At 41.6% G+C, this 15,372-nt stretch overlaps 2 protein-coding genes across 2 annotated transcripts; one reads left to right on the forward strand and one right to left on the reverse strand.

Moving 5' to 3' along the window:
- Window positions 1-596: 596 nt before the first annotated feature.
- On the reverse strand, window positions 597-1,334 carry MYCFIDRAFT_110736 (uncharacterized protein; the record flags this gene model as incomplete). The annotated part of the gene is made up of 2 exons (XM_007923305.1): window positions 597-704; window positions 756-1,334. Coding segments are annotated over 2 exons (687 nt in total), but the record flags the coding sequence as incomplete, so codon positions are not given.
- A 582-nt stretch (window positions 1,335-1,916) lies between these two features.
- MYCFIDRAFT_181267 (uncharacterized protein) lies at window positions 1,917-2,754 on the forward strand. Its single transcript, XM_007923306.1, has 2 exons — window positions 1,917-2,194; window positions 2,268-2,754. Exon 2 carries the CDS (start codon window positions 2,454-2,456, stop codon window positions 2,616-2,618), a length of 165 nt encoding a protein of 54 aa, XP_007921497.1. The 5' UTR covers window positions 1,917-2,194; window positions 2,268-2,453; the 3' UTR covers window positions 2,619-2,754.
- Window positions 2,755-15,372: the final 12,618 nt, after the last annotated feature.

A 15,372-nucleotide genomic window follows, 5' to 3' on the forward strand; every position in this document is an offset into this window, starting at 1 on the left:
GAGTCGCGGGCACAGCTCTTTCATCACCGCTCCCAGACAGCTCCATCACGCACCGACTACCGCTCTGTCATGCCACACTTCTGACACGTGATATGTCTTTGCTCTCCACCACGACACTGCATCTTAAGCACATCATCAGAGGGATCATTGCATCAAATGTGAATGGACGCCAATTTGATGATGTTCAGCGTTGCTGTGAGTAGCAAGTGTGGGTCTATCCAAGTTCTAGACTTGATCTCAGCTATCTAGGAGAAAGCGCGGCTGTAGATAATCCCGTCTGGCTGAGACGGCCGTAGTATATCATAAACTCTAATTAAGTCAGTAAAGAAACGGGGGAGTCCTCGGAAATGTCGTCCTCATCCAAATCGCCTCCTGTTAGGCGCGAACCTCGATCTTCTGTTTCCTACTAGATCAAAGTCTGGACTTAAGGGACTCGCTGGTGTGCTGGGTGGACTGGGTGGACTGAACTCTGCAGGGTTGAGAACAGGCGTGTGATTCTTCTGTATTCGAAGCTCCAGCTCTTGAGCGGCCAGCCTAGCCTTCTCCGCATACATACTGTCTCTCAGTGTCCGACCTGCACTCGAGGTGGTGTTGTTGGTGAAGCTGATCGCTCGTATCTGGTTTGATCGGGTGCGGATGTAGCTGTCGCCGAATGACATCGCTGGGAACAGTCGTGACACCAAACCTTTCAGGGTAGGTATATTCTGTGAAGGTCAGCGAACGTCATTTGCCGCGCGCCTTGTGTATGTACTTACGCAGGCAATGATGCTAGTGTTCAACTCCATAGACGACCAGATAGCTGCTGTGGGGTTGTTCCAGGAAGGATCGAGAGACTTAGATATTTTGTGAATGGCAGGCAGACGCAAGGCCGACATAATGCAAGTGATGCCTCCTACGCCGAAGACCAGCATTAGAATGATTTTCTGAAGTCGCGGGAAGTTCAGTCTGCTCAGCGGCGCAATTGGTAGAATCGTGATGAAGATGTCGGCGAGAATATTGCCACCAGCCATAGTGTACCATATCGTCACCCTGTCCAGACAGTCGCCCTCGCCTGGAGGTTTTCTCCAAAAGTCGTAGGCCGGATTACACATAAAGAAGCAAGCGAAGAAGCCGAATAGTGTCCAGCTCACGATGAGGGCCATCAAGACGTAGCATATAATTCGATAAGAACGCATCGGGATGAAACGGAGGTACTGGAAGAGGATGGACAACTTGACCACCCCAAGTCCAAGAGCATAGCTCCACGTCGAGGCCCAGAACCATTTAATCAAAACGACCTTTTCTTCTGCAGACAGTGTTGAAAAGTGCTTTCCCATGCCATATTGTACTATCGCATGTCAGCTGAGGTGGTGAATCGTGGAATCACGCATGAAATGTACCTTCCTCGCACATCGTGACAGTGACGCCAACTGAGATGAGCTTTGTCGTTCTTTAGCAGATATATTCCTCGGCGAGCTATCACTACTCACCACGGATGTTATGACGAGCAAGTCATCGACGCCTGCATTCTTAGAGATCTTGACCCTCGTATAGACGCGCAGTGCGGTAAGCAAAGCTGCGACCGCGGTAAAGCTGATAATGGTGACGGTGACTGCAGTGCCAGTGGTATGTCCATCCTCTGCTGACCTTTTTGCGCTGAGGTGCAGTGTGCGCAAATCCAGAATGATCATCGGGGCGCTCGTGCTTTAGTTGGTCAACCAGAATTCTGAAACAGCTTGTAGCGTGGCTACCTTGTAGTGCCCGTGCTCGACAGGTTTACGAGGCCTTTGGATGTTGAAGCGCCCCAACTCTTTTATCTCGAAGATGATTTGCTTCAGTCGCTTCGTGATTATGATTAATGTTCGAGCTGCTGGGCGACGGCCAACTCGTGAGTGTTGATCGCAATGTGAGAGTGCACTGCCTTCGCCAAGTCGATATTCCAGGCCGCAGTGCTGACAGCCTTGTCGACGGACTATCTTGTGCTATCAGATGTTGACTTCTGCTTTGCAGACATGTACCCAGGATCACTCCAACATTGGATTTCGGCACAAGCATGCTCCCAAGTGAACATGCCTGCTCAATGGTTCGTCTCGTGGGTTCAATAGTATGAGCGATCGTCGGTGACACCACAGGTGACGGGTGACAGGTCTTGCTATCCCCAGCGCCTTTATGCCAATCTAAGATGCAGCTGCTCTAAAGAAATGGCGCTTGCAGGCTGTTTGGTCGGGATTTCCTCAAGAATCAATCGCTTCTCTCATCAGAGGGCTGGGGAAACATCCTACACTTACCAGCTGCTAGCCCATGTATCTCGAGATAATCGTGGTCATGCGCCATGTGCATTGCTCGAGGGTCTTGCACTCGCTGGGATCTCTGCGCAAGGGTGGACTGAGGGGTAGTTGGAAGCATCACTGCTGATGATCGCGAATACCTCTGTACCGACGAGATGAATCGACAAAGATGTGGCTGAAGGTATGATGTACATCTGCCGTGACGAGTGTCGGATCAGGTGGTTCCACACCTCTGTGGTCAATATGGCGTCCAGAAGAGAAATTCTGTGCGGGAATCAGCAATCGTGGATGGTCAATAGCTTCCGTCGTTCAGCGAAGCGCGAACGCGACTCCACGAGTATGCCAGCATGAAGAAGTCTCTTTGTCGCTAGCAAATGCAGGTACACATGGCGGTGAGCGAGGATTGGAGATTTGGAAGGCATCGTCTCGTCCCATGAGGGTCCTTGAAAATGAGCTCTCCCTGAAGGACGAGGTTGCCGTCGTCGTCATGGAAGAACACGAAAAAGAAGAGCCGTGCAAGAGCCGTGGGGAATCCTAGACGCTTTCTGGCTGCTCTGTACAGGATTATGATTCATGCTGATCTTTTTGTGGTGAGCCTTGTGGCAACATTAAATAGGTCGCTAGCGCTGCATAGGATATAAAAGTGTATGAACTCCGTATATTGTTCCCACAGAGGTGGAACTGGGCTTGGAGTCTTGGACGCGGTCGATAAACTCAGCCAAGAGAGAAAGTCGAACGGGTGGCCCCAGTGGTGGGAAGGGACAGAATACAGATCCACTGATTGGTCTGTGCGTGCCGAGGAGCCGAGATGAAGTCGACGTTCTTCACGCGGCAAACCGTATAATACCTAAAGCGCTAGGATACGCTACGCCGGCAAGTTCCTGCCGCAGCGGACTCGGTAAGATGTAGAAGTCCGCGCCGTAGTATACGTAACTATAGAAAACGTAATCTCGTCGTCGCTACGCGTCGTAGTTACTAGGTCGACTATAGTAGTAGTAAGAGTAGTAGTAAGGATAGTAGTGCGATTTCCGCTAGTATACTAAAGGTCGATAGTAAGAGGTCGTACGGTCGCAATTTAATAGATTTCGTACTATTTTAAAAGACTTTAACGACCCCGCATTTTCTACTAATAGATACTAGGTATATTACTAGAAATAAAGCTAAAGTTTGTTAGTAAAACAGCGGTATAGCTAAATCCGAGGTATTGTTTATATTATAGTAGAAATACGTATAGAAGTATTGCTTATAGACTATAGACTTAATAGATCTATATAGTAGGCGCGCCTATTAATACTCTAGTAGTATATAATAAAATGTGCTCCTAGGCGGCTAGCGCGTGCCTAGAGGAGTGCGAGCGAAGCTTTCGCCTTATATATACTAAGCTAATTCGGTTCTTTAGACCTCGAAGCTAGACCTTAAAGCTATTACTATTATTATACGATTTAGTTCTACTAGAACAGTTTATTAGGAATAAGTATTTTTATATTTTTGTATTACTATTTTTCTTTTCTAGTATTTTAGATACTACTTTATTATTTTTAACTTTATATATATTACATACTTTTATTCTAGTTTTCTCTAATTTTTTATATCTATTACTACTTTTTATATTATTAAAAAAACTATTTTCAATTTTTTTCTTTAATGTTTTACAGTTTTTCTACTTAGTATCTTACTTGTTTTACTTACCTATTTTATATTTTCTTATTTATTTTTATTATATGTTTTCTTTTTTCTAATACGTCTAAGTCCTCTTATTTATATCCTTATTTATTACTTGTTTTCTATCTTACTACTTAGTTTAGTACTAGCTTATTATTTAGTCTATTAATTAGCTTATTATTTAGTTTATTATTTACTTTGTTCTCTAGTTTTTTATTTAATCTATTATTTGCTTTATTATTTAGTTTCTTCTCTAGTTTATTATTTACCTTCTTTTTGACTTTATTATAAGTTATTTATTTACTAGAATATAATTTATTTTATTAATTGTTTAACTAATTGTTTAACTAATTGCTTTACTAATTGTTTAATTAATTATTTAATTAATTGCCTTACTAATTGTTCTACTATTGTTTTATTCATTGTTTTATTAATTGTTTTGTTAATTGTTTTGTTAATTGTTTTGTTAATTGTTTTGTTAATTGTTTTGTTAATTGTTTTATTTATCGTTTTATTAATTGGTTTATTAATTGTTTTGTTAATTGTTTTGTTAATTGTTTTGTTAATTGTTTTGTTAATTGTTTTGTTAATTATTCTATTAATTGTTTTATTAGTTGTTTTATTAGTTGTTTTATTAGTTGTTTTATTAATTGTTTTGTTTGTTGTTTTGTTAATTGTTTTACTAACTAGGATAGTACCCGTACGTAAGTACTTCTGCTCCTTCTACTTACGTAGTAATAGCGGTAGCGCCCGCGAGTTTTTAAATTTTATATATACCTAGTATAGCGGAGCCGCGAATTTTAGGGTTCCTCGCTCTTATTCTCGCTCTCGTTCCTTTAATATTTTTCGGTAATTTTATAAATTTAAATCGTATGTTTTCTATAATTAAAATTAATTTTTCTATAGGTTCTTTTATTAAAAGTTGTTTTATAAATTCTTTTATTAATGTTTTAGTTAATTTTCTTATTAATTTTCTTATTAATTGTTTGTATCTTTTACTATATATTTTACTATATATTTGAAGTATTAGAAGGAAGGCAAAAGGCTTTACTAGCGGTTGTTCGGGAAGTCGGCGGTTATTCGGGAAGTCGGCGGTTGTTCGGGAAGTTAGCGGTTATTCGGGAAGTCGGCGCTTGTTCGGAGATACCGGCGCTAGCTCCGAAAGTCTCTACTTGTAGAAATTAACCAATTAGGTATATAGGATTCTAAAATCCGGGGTCGGCTTAGCGTTACGTATAGCTAAGTGCGCATTTTAGCAACTAGATTAGTACCTACGTTGCTATTGTAAGGCGATATAAGAACCTAAGCAAGTAAAGTCTCCTATTATACCTTAGCAAGCCTATATAACAATTATATAATATTATTACGTATACTATAGTGCTATCTCGCCGGCGCAAAGCCTACTTAGCGTATACGCGGAAAAGCTCGGTCGCTCGTATAGATATACTCGGTTGCCGGCTCGGTATATATACTATCCGTATATAGCCTAGTTAATAGTAAACGCTCTACTCTATTCTAAAAAAGGTACGGTTTAGTTCTACTTTTCTACTAACGGCGATTCGTAGAGGGTATTCTATTTATTACCTTTATACCGTATTTTCTTATAGTTCTAACTATCTACCCTTCGTAGCGGCCTATAGAACCCCAAAAGATAAACGTAAGCGATCCGAATACGCCGAGCGCGGGAAACGCGTAGAATAATGCCCTAGGAGCGCCGATAGTATTAGAAAACGACGTAGCGATACAATAAGACGAAGCCGAATACTAGGCGCGCCGAGAAGCGACCTACCTATAGCTCGAACGATTTCTAGCTAAGCAAGAAGTGCTTAGGCTAGAAGTCTAGGCTTAAGAAGCTAAGCGAGAGAATGCGCGTCTTCGTATTCTTAGGGACGTAGGTAATACGCTAGCTCCGAGCTATCTCCGGTTTAGACTCTTACTAACTAAGCGTAAGGAAGTGTAGTAGGTATAGGTCTTCTGCCTGCCTTCTACTACTATGCTCCTTCTACTACTACTACTACTACTACCAATCTATATCGGACTACTACGCGACCGGACCTATACTACTACACTAACCTCCTTGCGCTAGTAAGGGTCTAAGGACAAATATCGCAAAGCTATAGAGGCAGTCCTTATAAAAATACTAGGTTATTAACTAGCGTAAAATCTCGTAATTTAGCACTCGCATCTTATTGTCCCGTTAATTCTAAGTCATTCTATATATATAGTATTTAAATGCAACGCGTAGTTGTTAAGAAAATAAGTAATATTTAATATAGGTAGCTATAGGTATGCGACGGGTTAGTATAGTGTCTAACTACCTAATATCTAATATACGAAATACATATATCTAAGACTAGGAGATTGTAGAGCGACTATTTCTAAATACTGTTTGTATAGACTACGTATATCCCTAATGCCTACCTACTAAATGCTAGCCCTTAAGCGAAGCTAACTTGTTTGCTAGAATTGAGACCTTCGAATATCGATAAGCGATAATGCGGAGGTTATAGAGCGGCTATTTCTAGATTACCTTAATGCGAGCGATATATACGTAGAGCGTAGTATTGTTATATTGTATCTAAGTAGCGGAGGCTATTTAGCTAGCTTAAATCTATCGATAAAAGCTAGTACTATAGGCTAGTATTATAGGCTAGCACTATAGGCTATCGTAGATTATGCTTATCGCTAGTTGCGCTCCGTTCTACGCTAAGCAATAGAAGATTCTCGTATACGGCTTCCTATAGATTGTCGTTTGTCGCGCTAATTAATATCGTATATACCGTATTAATCGATCTCGTGTTTGTAGAGATACTACTACTACTACTGCTACTACTACTATATATTAACGAAGTCTTATCGGCGTTACGACTAATTGTGCTATCTTTGTATATAAATCGTAAGTCGTAAACTAAGCCCTTTATACTTCCTTAGTTAAGTAGGTCTAACTAATAAAGCCTTGCCGCTTTAAGCTATAGATATAATAGTAGTACGGACGTCCTTCTTCGTCTCTTCTTCCTACTCCTACGTTCTTCTACCTATATTTAGCACTCGCACTACCGCTAGCGCTCGCGTCTAATACTCGTATCTAATACTCGCATCTAGCACTCGTACTGCCGCTAGCACTCGCACTGCCGCCAATACTCGCGTCTAGCACTGTTATTGCCGCTAATATGTCTAACTCTAACTCTAACCTGCCTAACGCGCTATCCGGTCTAGCGCCGCTATACCTCGACTCTAACCTCTTATCCGAGCCGCTATCTAAAATAAACTTAGACTCCGATTAGTAGGCGGAGATATAGGCTACGCTTAATACGGACCTTGCCCTTTAGTAGAACGAGCGTAATAAGCGCAATAAAGACGAAGCGCGTCGAGAGGCATTGTTGCAAGCGGTCGCTAATAAGGACATATACGAGCTAGAGGCGTATAAGCAGGATAAGATAAGCGATAATAATATCGCATTAGAAAAGGCGGAAGAGGCTCCTATTAAGGAAGATAAGGCTATCAATCTATTTAGCGATAACGATAACGAGGATAGCGATAATAGTAATAAGTAGGCGGATAATAAACGAGCGGAAGATACTAGCGGTATAGTAGCTCTATACCGCTAGACTCGATAGTAGGCGAGACTAGCCGCCGCCGCCGCAGGTCTTTAGTAAGGCGGAGATCGCGGCAATCGGACGACTCGAGGCACTTAGCGTATCCGTAGCTATCGTCGTACCCGCGAGTAGAAGTATACTAATATCTTCGGAGAGATAAAGCGCACTAGGTTGCCGCTAAAGTAGTAGATAATAATGTTTAATAGATATAGCGAGAAGCTAAACAAGACCTATCGCAACTATATTCGCTAGTCTATAGCCGTACTAAAACATAAGTATATCGTCTTAGCTCGGGTTATTCGTAATAAGCTAAAGAAGCTTATTAGTAAGCGATTCTTTGACTAGTACAAACCGGAAGATTCGATAAAGGAGGTTAACCTATAGGAGATATATAGTATTATCGAAGACACTATACTAACCTAGGTAGATCTTCTACGTAAGCTGCTTCCGAATAAGAAGATCCTACTCGATAAGACTACGAACGAGTCGCCTCCGTATAAGCAGGACCGCCTCCGTAAGCGCATTACAGTAATAATATAGATAGCTATTCGCTCGATCTCCTTAAAGAAGGCTTCTATATTTAGTAAGCAATTCGGCCTATACCTAGTTACTAGTAGTATGCTATACTATGTAATTAGTGTTATTAATAATATAGGCCTATCTAGTGCCGCTCGCACGATTTAGGTACTAATGCGGAAGATAGAGGCAGTTTAGGACTAGCGTATAATTGTAATAGCTCGAGATAAGCGGAGTTTCTCGGTATACGATAACCTAGTTAAGTAGAAGAATCGCAAGGGCGTCTAGAAGTAGGGCAACCGTACGGAGATGCTAAATATAACTACCTCCTATATCGGCATTAACGAGCGTATTCTAGTAGAAGGTTCAACTAAGGATATAATTAATTTAAACTTAGAGCTTAGCTATAAACACATCCTAGGAAATCTTACTAAGAACGCGAAGTATAGAACCCGTAAGCACCTCTCGTTATACTATATCGACTAGGCATTAGGTGTCGTATTTAGACTAGAGCTAAAGGGTATGTTCGAGGATTACGATTTCGAGATACGATATTAGTCGACTATTACGTAGAGTCTCGATATAGCACTCGGAATTAGTACTAAGTATCTCCGTCTGGGCACTAAAACCGAACGCTTTATATAGCTAATAATCGATATTATAGACCCGGAAGAGGCTACTAATCTCGTCCCGATAAAGCTATCGATAAACGATAAGGTATCGATTACTAGATCTAAGGAGGTTCTAAAGGATATCTTCCTCGATAATATATAGCTAGATAAGGATAAGGACTTCGGATATTAGCTACAACCTAGTAACTCTACTAAACAGATTGCCGCGCGCGATAAGAAGAGTCGGCTATATCTAATCGTCGGAGACTAGATAACTTGTGCCCGTTTTAATAGCTATTAAGCGGAAGGCGTCGAGTCGGAGCGCCCGTATAATCGATACGACTAGGGCGTAATCGTGCCTAGCTAGCTACATATCTATATAAACAAAGCGTACGGCATCGTTAAGACCCACTTCGATAAGAATTCCGATAAAGTATAGCTTGCCTATTCCTTAGTCGGCGATGCTTTGTTCTATACGATAAAAGGCATTAGTAAAGAGAACCCTAAATACTTCCTTGTCTTAAACCTACTATATCGTATATTCCGCAGCCGTGTTACTGCCTGCTTCTAGTATAAGATAGACTCGTAGGGTTTTTTAGACTATTCCGATAAGTCGAAGAGCCGGATCGAGGTACTAAAGGTCGCTATCTCTAATCTCGAGCCGGGGCAGTATCTATAAATAGTCGAGAACATCTAGACTAAGGCGTTTACTAAGGAGGCATAGCAGAATAAGTATATTAGTAAGGATGAGGTCCTTATCTAGGATGCTAATTATACTACTATATGCCGCTTGCTTATATAGATCGAGGAGCTAATAACAATACGTACCGCTATCCGGAAAATAGATATCAGTTACTTAAAGCGTATAGTAGACTACCTTATCGTTCTATTCCTTAGAACTAACTAGACTAACTACGCGAAGCATATGCTAGAATTCCGCTAGTTACTCGAATAGGATTAGCCGTTACGTCGAGCATTAATAGCTATCTCTATCGTAAATCCCTCGGGCAAGGAAGGTAAAGGCATCGCTATAGATAAGGAAATCGAGCTTATTAACAACGACCTAACTCTAGACCTGAACTACTTTAGTAACTCGACCTATAATATAGCCGCTATCGCTTACAAGAAGGCCGGTAATCGCCGCGTAGCTCGAGCATTAAAGAAGATATTTACATCCGCGATCGGTATCGAAGGTACTAATTACTATACTAATAAGAACGCCGTAACCGATATACTAAGTATAGCCGACAAGCTGTTCCGAGATAGCCTTACAGAGCGACAGCTAGTTAGTAAGGATTCTTCCGAGGATAATCGTACCCTATCGGACGATATTTAGTAGATTAGTATTAGTAAGCTAGTACTAGCAATTAAGGCATTAAATGAAGCTTATAGCGCTCGTTCTCGGTATGTAACTATAAGCACGAACGAGGTAGGTAATAATAGCGTCGATAGCATTAATAGTGCCGATACTCGTAGCTACGGACTTAACGGATATAGCGGAGATCGTAGTCTACTCGGTACTAGGGCTATTAATAAGGCAGATAAGCTATATATAGATACTAATAGCTTTGCTTAGTTAGGCGACGGTCTACTACCGGTAGGATATATCTAGGCATTAGGCGCAGACGATAGCAGTAGTAGTAGTAGTAGCAATCTCGGCTTCTATACTATAGCTAGCGGCATGCTATACGGCGCAGTACTCGCAGACCTAGACATGCTATAGTCTAACGATGCTAATCGTAACCTAGTTTACAATGCTAGTCGTACTAGCACTAGTAGAGCTAGTAGAACTAGTAGAGCTAGTAGAACTAGTAGAACTAGTAGAACTAGTAGAACTAGTAGAACTAGTAGAACTAGTAGAACTAGTAGAACTAGTAGAACTAGTAGTAGAATAGACGACAGCGACGACCTAACACTTATATATAGTGCTATCTAAGAGACCGCTGCTGCTACTAGCTACTTCGATTATACCGAGTATTAGGATCTAGACTAAGATAATAATAAGGCTGTTGCAATAGCTATAGCTATAGACTAGGGTATTGCAGCGATTAAGGATTGAATTAAAATAGCTTTTATATTCGGCACATTCGGTGTCTAGGTATATAGTAATCTAATCTAATGTATTTATTATTTAGCTCTCGTTAATAGCTTCTATTTACTAGCCTAGCTTCCATTTACTAGCCTAGCTTCTAGTTACTAGCCTAGCTTCTAGTTACTAGCCTAGTATATAGCCTTAGGTACTAAACTAGTAGCGGGCGGCTATTGCGTTAAAAGTGCGGTTAGCGGCGAAGTAGTAGCGGTAGACTAGAGTGCGTACCTCGTCGGGGATGCTTGTAAATTCGAAGGGTTTAGCTAGGCGTACGATAATAGCTTACGATAATAGCTTAATAGCTAGCTAGGCTAGGCGTACGATAATAGCTTAATAGCTAGCTAGGCTAGGCGTACGATAATAGCTTACGATAATAGCTTAATAGCTAGCTAGGCCAGGCGTACGATAATAGCTTACGCGCCTAGCGGCGAAGTAGTAGCGGTAGACTAGAGTGCGTGCGTGCCTATAGTAAACTAGAGTGCGTGCCTATAGTAAACTAGAGTGCGTGCCTATAGTAAGCTAGAGTGCGTACCTATAGTAAACTAGAGTGCGTACCTAGTAGCGAAGTAGTAGCGGTAGACTAGAGTGCGTGCCTCGTCGTAGTGCTTGTAAAGTCGAAGGGTTTGGCTAGGCGTATAATAATAGCTTAATAGCTAGCTAGGCTAGGCTAGGCGTACGATAATGGCTTAACAACTAGCGTTACTCTAACTAGGGGCAGTCGGAGTCTTAGTTAGAGTAGAGGTCTCTGCTATTGGCTTCGCTATAGACTTAGTTCCTATATAAATTTAGAGCGCCTAATACTAAAGGAGGCCTCCGGTAATTTCGATAACTGCTAGCAATTCTAGCCTTAGGCATTTAACTAGCAGCAGTCGGCGGCTATTACGTTGCGTTAAAAGTGCGATAATATATAGCCGTTATTGTTGCCTTACTATTGTAGCGTAAATAGCGCAATCCTATTAGTAGAGGCAAACCTTACCTACGATACGCTAATATAGACCTACGCTTCCTAGTTCAACTTCTTCTTCTTCTTCTTCTTCTTCTATATATACTAACACACTAACACCCCTAGCAATATACTAGCTATCGGCTTCTAATAGCAATAGTATCGATACCTCTTTGTCGTATATAGGTAGCTCTATAGCGATTAATACTATCTCCTAACTAGTCCTGCGGCTTGCTACCGATAGAACCGCTTAAGTTAGTTAAGGTTCCTCGATCGGTAGAGTTTGTTTAGTCCTTCTTTTCTTTTAAGGTCTCCGATAGGCTTTGCCGACGTAAGACGTTACGAAGGCGACTCTCCTAGCAAGTAGGTTGTTTTCTATAGCTTTAGCGGGCGCCGACTACGCATTTAACCGAAAGAGCATAGTTTTTATTAGAACATCGCAGTACAAACTATAGAGGTCTTAGATAGATTAGCGGAGGTAAAAACTCTTTAGTAAGGTATACCTATAATGCGGCTAACGGTCTAACTCGGTAAAAACTCTTTAGTAAGATATACCTTAAGTAGCGGCTCGATAGCGACTCTCCTACTAAGTAGGTTAATAGACTAAGTAGGTTAATAGGTTCGTAGCATTGCTATAGGCCTAACTCGGTAAAAACTCTTTAGTAAGATATACCTTAAGTAGCGGCTAGGCCTAACTCGGTAAAAACTCTTTAGTAAGGTACACCTTAAGTAGCAGCTATAGGCTTCCTACGTTCGGATTCTTTATAGGATAATAGCTCTCGAGAACGCATCTAGTTAAGTCGGCGTAACGCCTTCGTTAGGACTATTAGTTATAATAACCTTAGTACGTAAGGGCCTCTAGTGTACTTAAGCCCGAAGGCGCTTAGTCTTAGTCTTTACTACTATACGACTATAGCACTACTATACGACTGCAGCCCTTTGCGCATTAAGACTGCTATTCGACTATAGTGCGCCTCCTCTTCTATTCTAGTAAGCGCATTAATATTGCTATACGACTGTAACGCGCTCGACAACCCTTTTTTTTCGCGGTATCTCTAACACTAAGGGCGCGGTTACACTCTATTGTTGTCTAGGTACTAATAAGTGTCGCTTTAGCGATCGCTGTCGTATTTCGCTTAATAAGTCCCTTCCTATATACCTCGTACTATAGTTAGTAATAGAATGCGTTAATTGTTACGCATTACGCGTAGTATATAGGCTATATATAATTCTAGTATGCTTCGGAGTGTATGCTTCTATAGCCGCTTAGTGCCGCTAGTTAATTAGATCCCCGGACGCTACTATTCGTTTTCTCTGCCTTATATAGTAACTAGTTATCGGAATAATCGTTCTAGGGAGAGTCTAAGCAATAGAGGGCGTTAACGTAAAAGGGCTATCGTAGCTTCTCGAAGAGTACTTACGCTCGATATATATTATCGCCCTACGTATCTATCCTTGCTATATATGTTGTAGTGCCTATAAGAGTATACGGTATAATAAGTATAGTGCTAGTCTCGCTAGTCTCGCTAGTAACTTCTCGCTAGTGTTAGTAACTTCTCGCTAGTATTAGTAACTTCTCGGGTTTCGGAGGCTATTCTTAGTGCCTAAGGCGGCCGTCGTTATCGTATTAGACACTTTTGTTAGCGCTATTTGCTAGAAACGCGCTAAATCGACGTATCTCGTTGTATTAGTAATACTATTATAAAAGTCGTAAAAGTCGGTATTGTAAATACGCGGAAGGAAGCAGCTATAACGTTTAATCCTACTAATTAAGCGCTCTACTATACTAAATCCGGGGTCTTAGCGGGACTCGGTATCCTTGTCGCTTCCTCGCATTTACGCTCCTATATGCGATTTTTACGCTCCTCGACTAGCTCCTATATGCGATTTAACTATAGATACCTACGACTATCGACACCTACGACTATCGATACCTACGACTATCGACACCTACGACTATCGATACCTACGACTATTTACAAGGATATAATTAGCGAGCCTATAAAGACATAATAGAAGGGTAGTAAAGAGCCTGCTTAGCGAGCCTATAAGGACATAATAGAAGGGTAGTAAAGAGCCTGCTTAGCGAGCTTATAAGGACATAATAGAAGGGTAGTAAAGAGCCTGCTTAGCGAGCTTATAAGGATATAATAGAAGGGTAGTAAGGAAGGACCTTATTAAATGCTAATTCTAGCGCTAATTCTAGCGCTAGCTCTCGTAGAAGCAGCTAAACTAGGCACTATACGCTAGCTCTCGTAGAAGCAGCTAAACTAGGCATTATATATTACACGCCGGCTCTCGTAGGAGCAGCTAAACTAGGCATCCTATATTATACGCCGGCTCTCGCAGGAGTAGCTAAACCAGGCATTATACGCTAGCTCTCGTAGAAGCAGCTAAACTAGGCATCCTATATTATACGCCGGCTCTCGTAGGAGCAGCTAAATTAGGCATTATACGCTAGCTCTCGTAGAAGCAGCTAAACTAGGCATCCTATATTATACGCCGGCTCTCGTAGGAGCAGCTAAACTAGGCATTATACGCTAGCTCTCGTAGAAGCAGCTAAACTAGGCATCCTATATTATACGCCGGCTCTCGTAGGAGTAGCTTACGCCGGCTCTCGTAGAAGCAACTTAACTAGGCATTATACGCTAGCTCTCGCAGAAGTAGCTCAATGCTGCTACCGACATCTGATCTAAAAGATATTATAGTATACAACCTATCCGATCTAGAAGATAGTATAGTATATAACCTACGATCGAGCGTAGTATTACGGCTTACTTTTCCGAGGATAGGATAAGGACTTAGCGAGCTTACAAGCATATAATAGAAGGGTAGTAAGGAAGGACCTTATTAAATGCCAATTCTAGCGCCAATTCCAGTGCCAATTCTAGCGCCAATTCTAGTACTAATTCTAGTGCTATTTTACCGCTAATTTAAGTACTATTCTAGTGCTATTTTACCGCCAATTCTAGTACTATTCTAGTGCTATTTTACCGCTAATTCTAGTGCTATTCTAGTGCTATTCTAGCGCTAATTCTAGCGCTATTCCAGTGCTAATCTATCTCTTCTTACGACGAGTTAGGCTCTCCTCGAGTAGATTCTCCGGTAGGATGTCCGCGCTAATAAGAGCAAGGTTCTCTCGTACCTTTAGAGTTAGCGATAGTATACGACGCGGGCGATTGCTTATAGCCTTACGAAGAGCAGACTTAGCGACCGAGATTGGAGTGCTATAATTACTGTCTTTATCCTCTCGCTAGCGCCGGCGGCGTAGTGTCCGCTGTATTAGTATACGAGCAGATAAGGCCGCAGTACTATTATCCTAGATTAGATCTCCTATATACTTGCCTTTCGCCTTTAGTTATAATTAAGACTGCTTCCCCTTTGCCTTCCGATTACCTGCGATAGCTTTCTTTACTAGCGATATATTAGCATCGCGAGACTTATCCGAATCCTACTACAACTAGCGAAGACGATCCTAGGCTATAGGCGGAGGCGGAGGCGGAGGCTAGTCGTCGCTATTATCGCTAGTTACTACCTCTACGGCCGTCTTTCGCTCGGCCTACTTACGCTTCCGCTCCTTATAGTACTTCTACTAGTCCTTAAATGCCTTAGGAAAGTCGTAGTTAATATATCTAAGTACTTTACCGAGGCGAAGCTTATCGTAAAGATTGTTACCGCTAGCCTAGTA

Source organism: Pseudocercospora fijiensis (genome assembly GCF_000340215.1).
Source record: "Pseudocercospora fijiensis CIRAD86 unplaced genomic scaffold MYCFIscaffold_1, whole genome shotgun sequence".
Lineage (NCBI taxonomy): Eukaryota > Fungi > Ascomycota > Dothideomycetes > Mycosphaerellales > Mycosphaerellaceae > Pseudocercospora > Pseudocercospora fijiensis.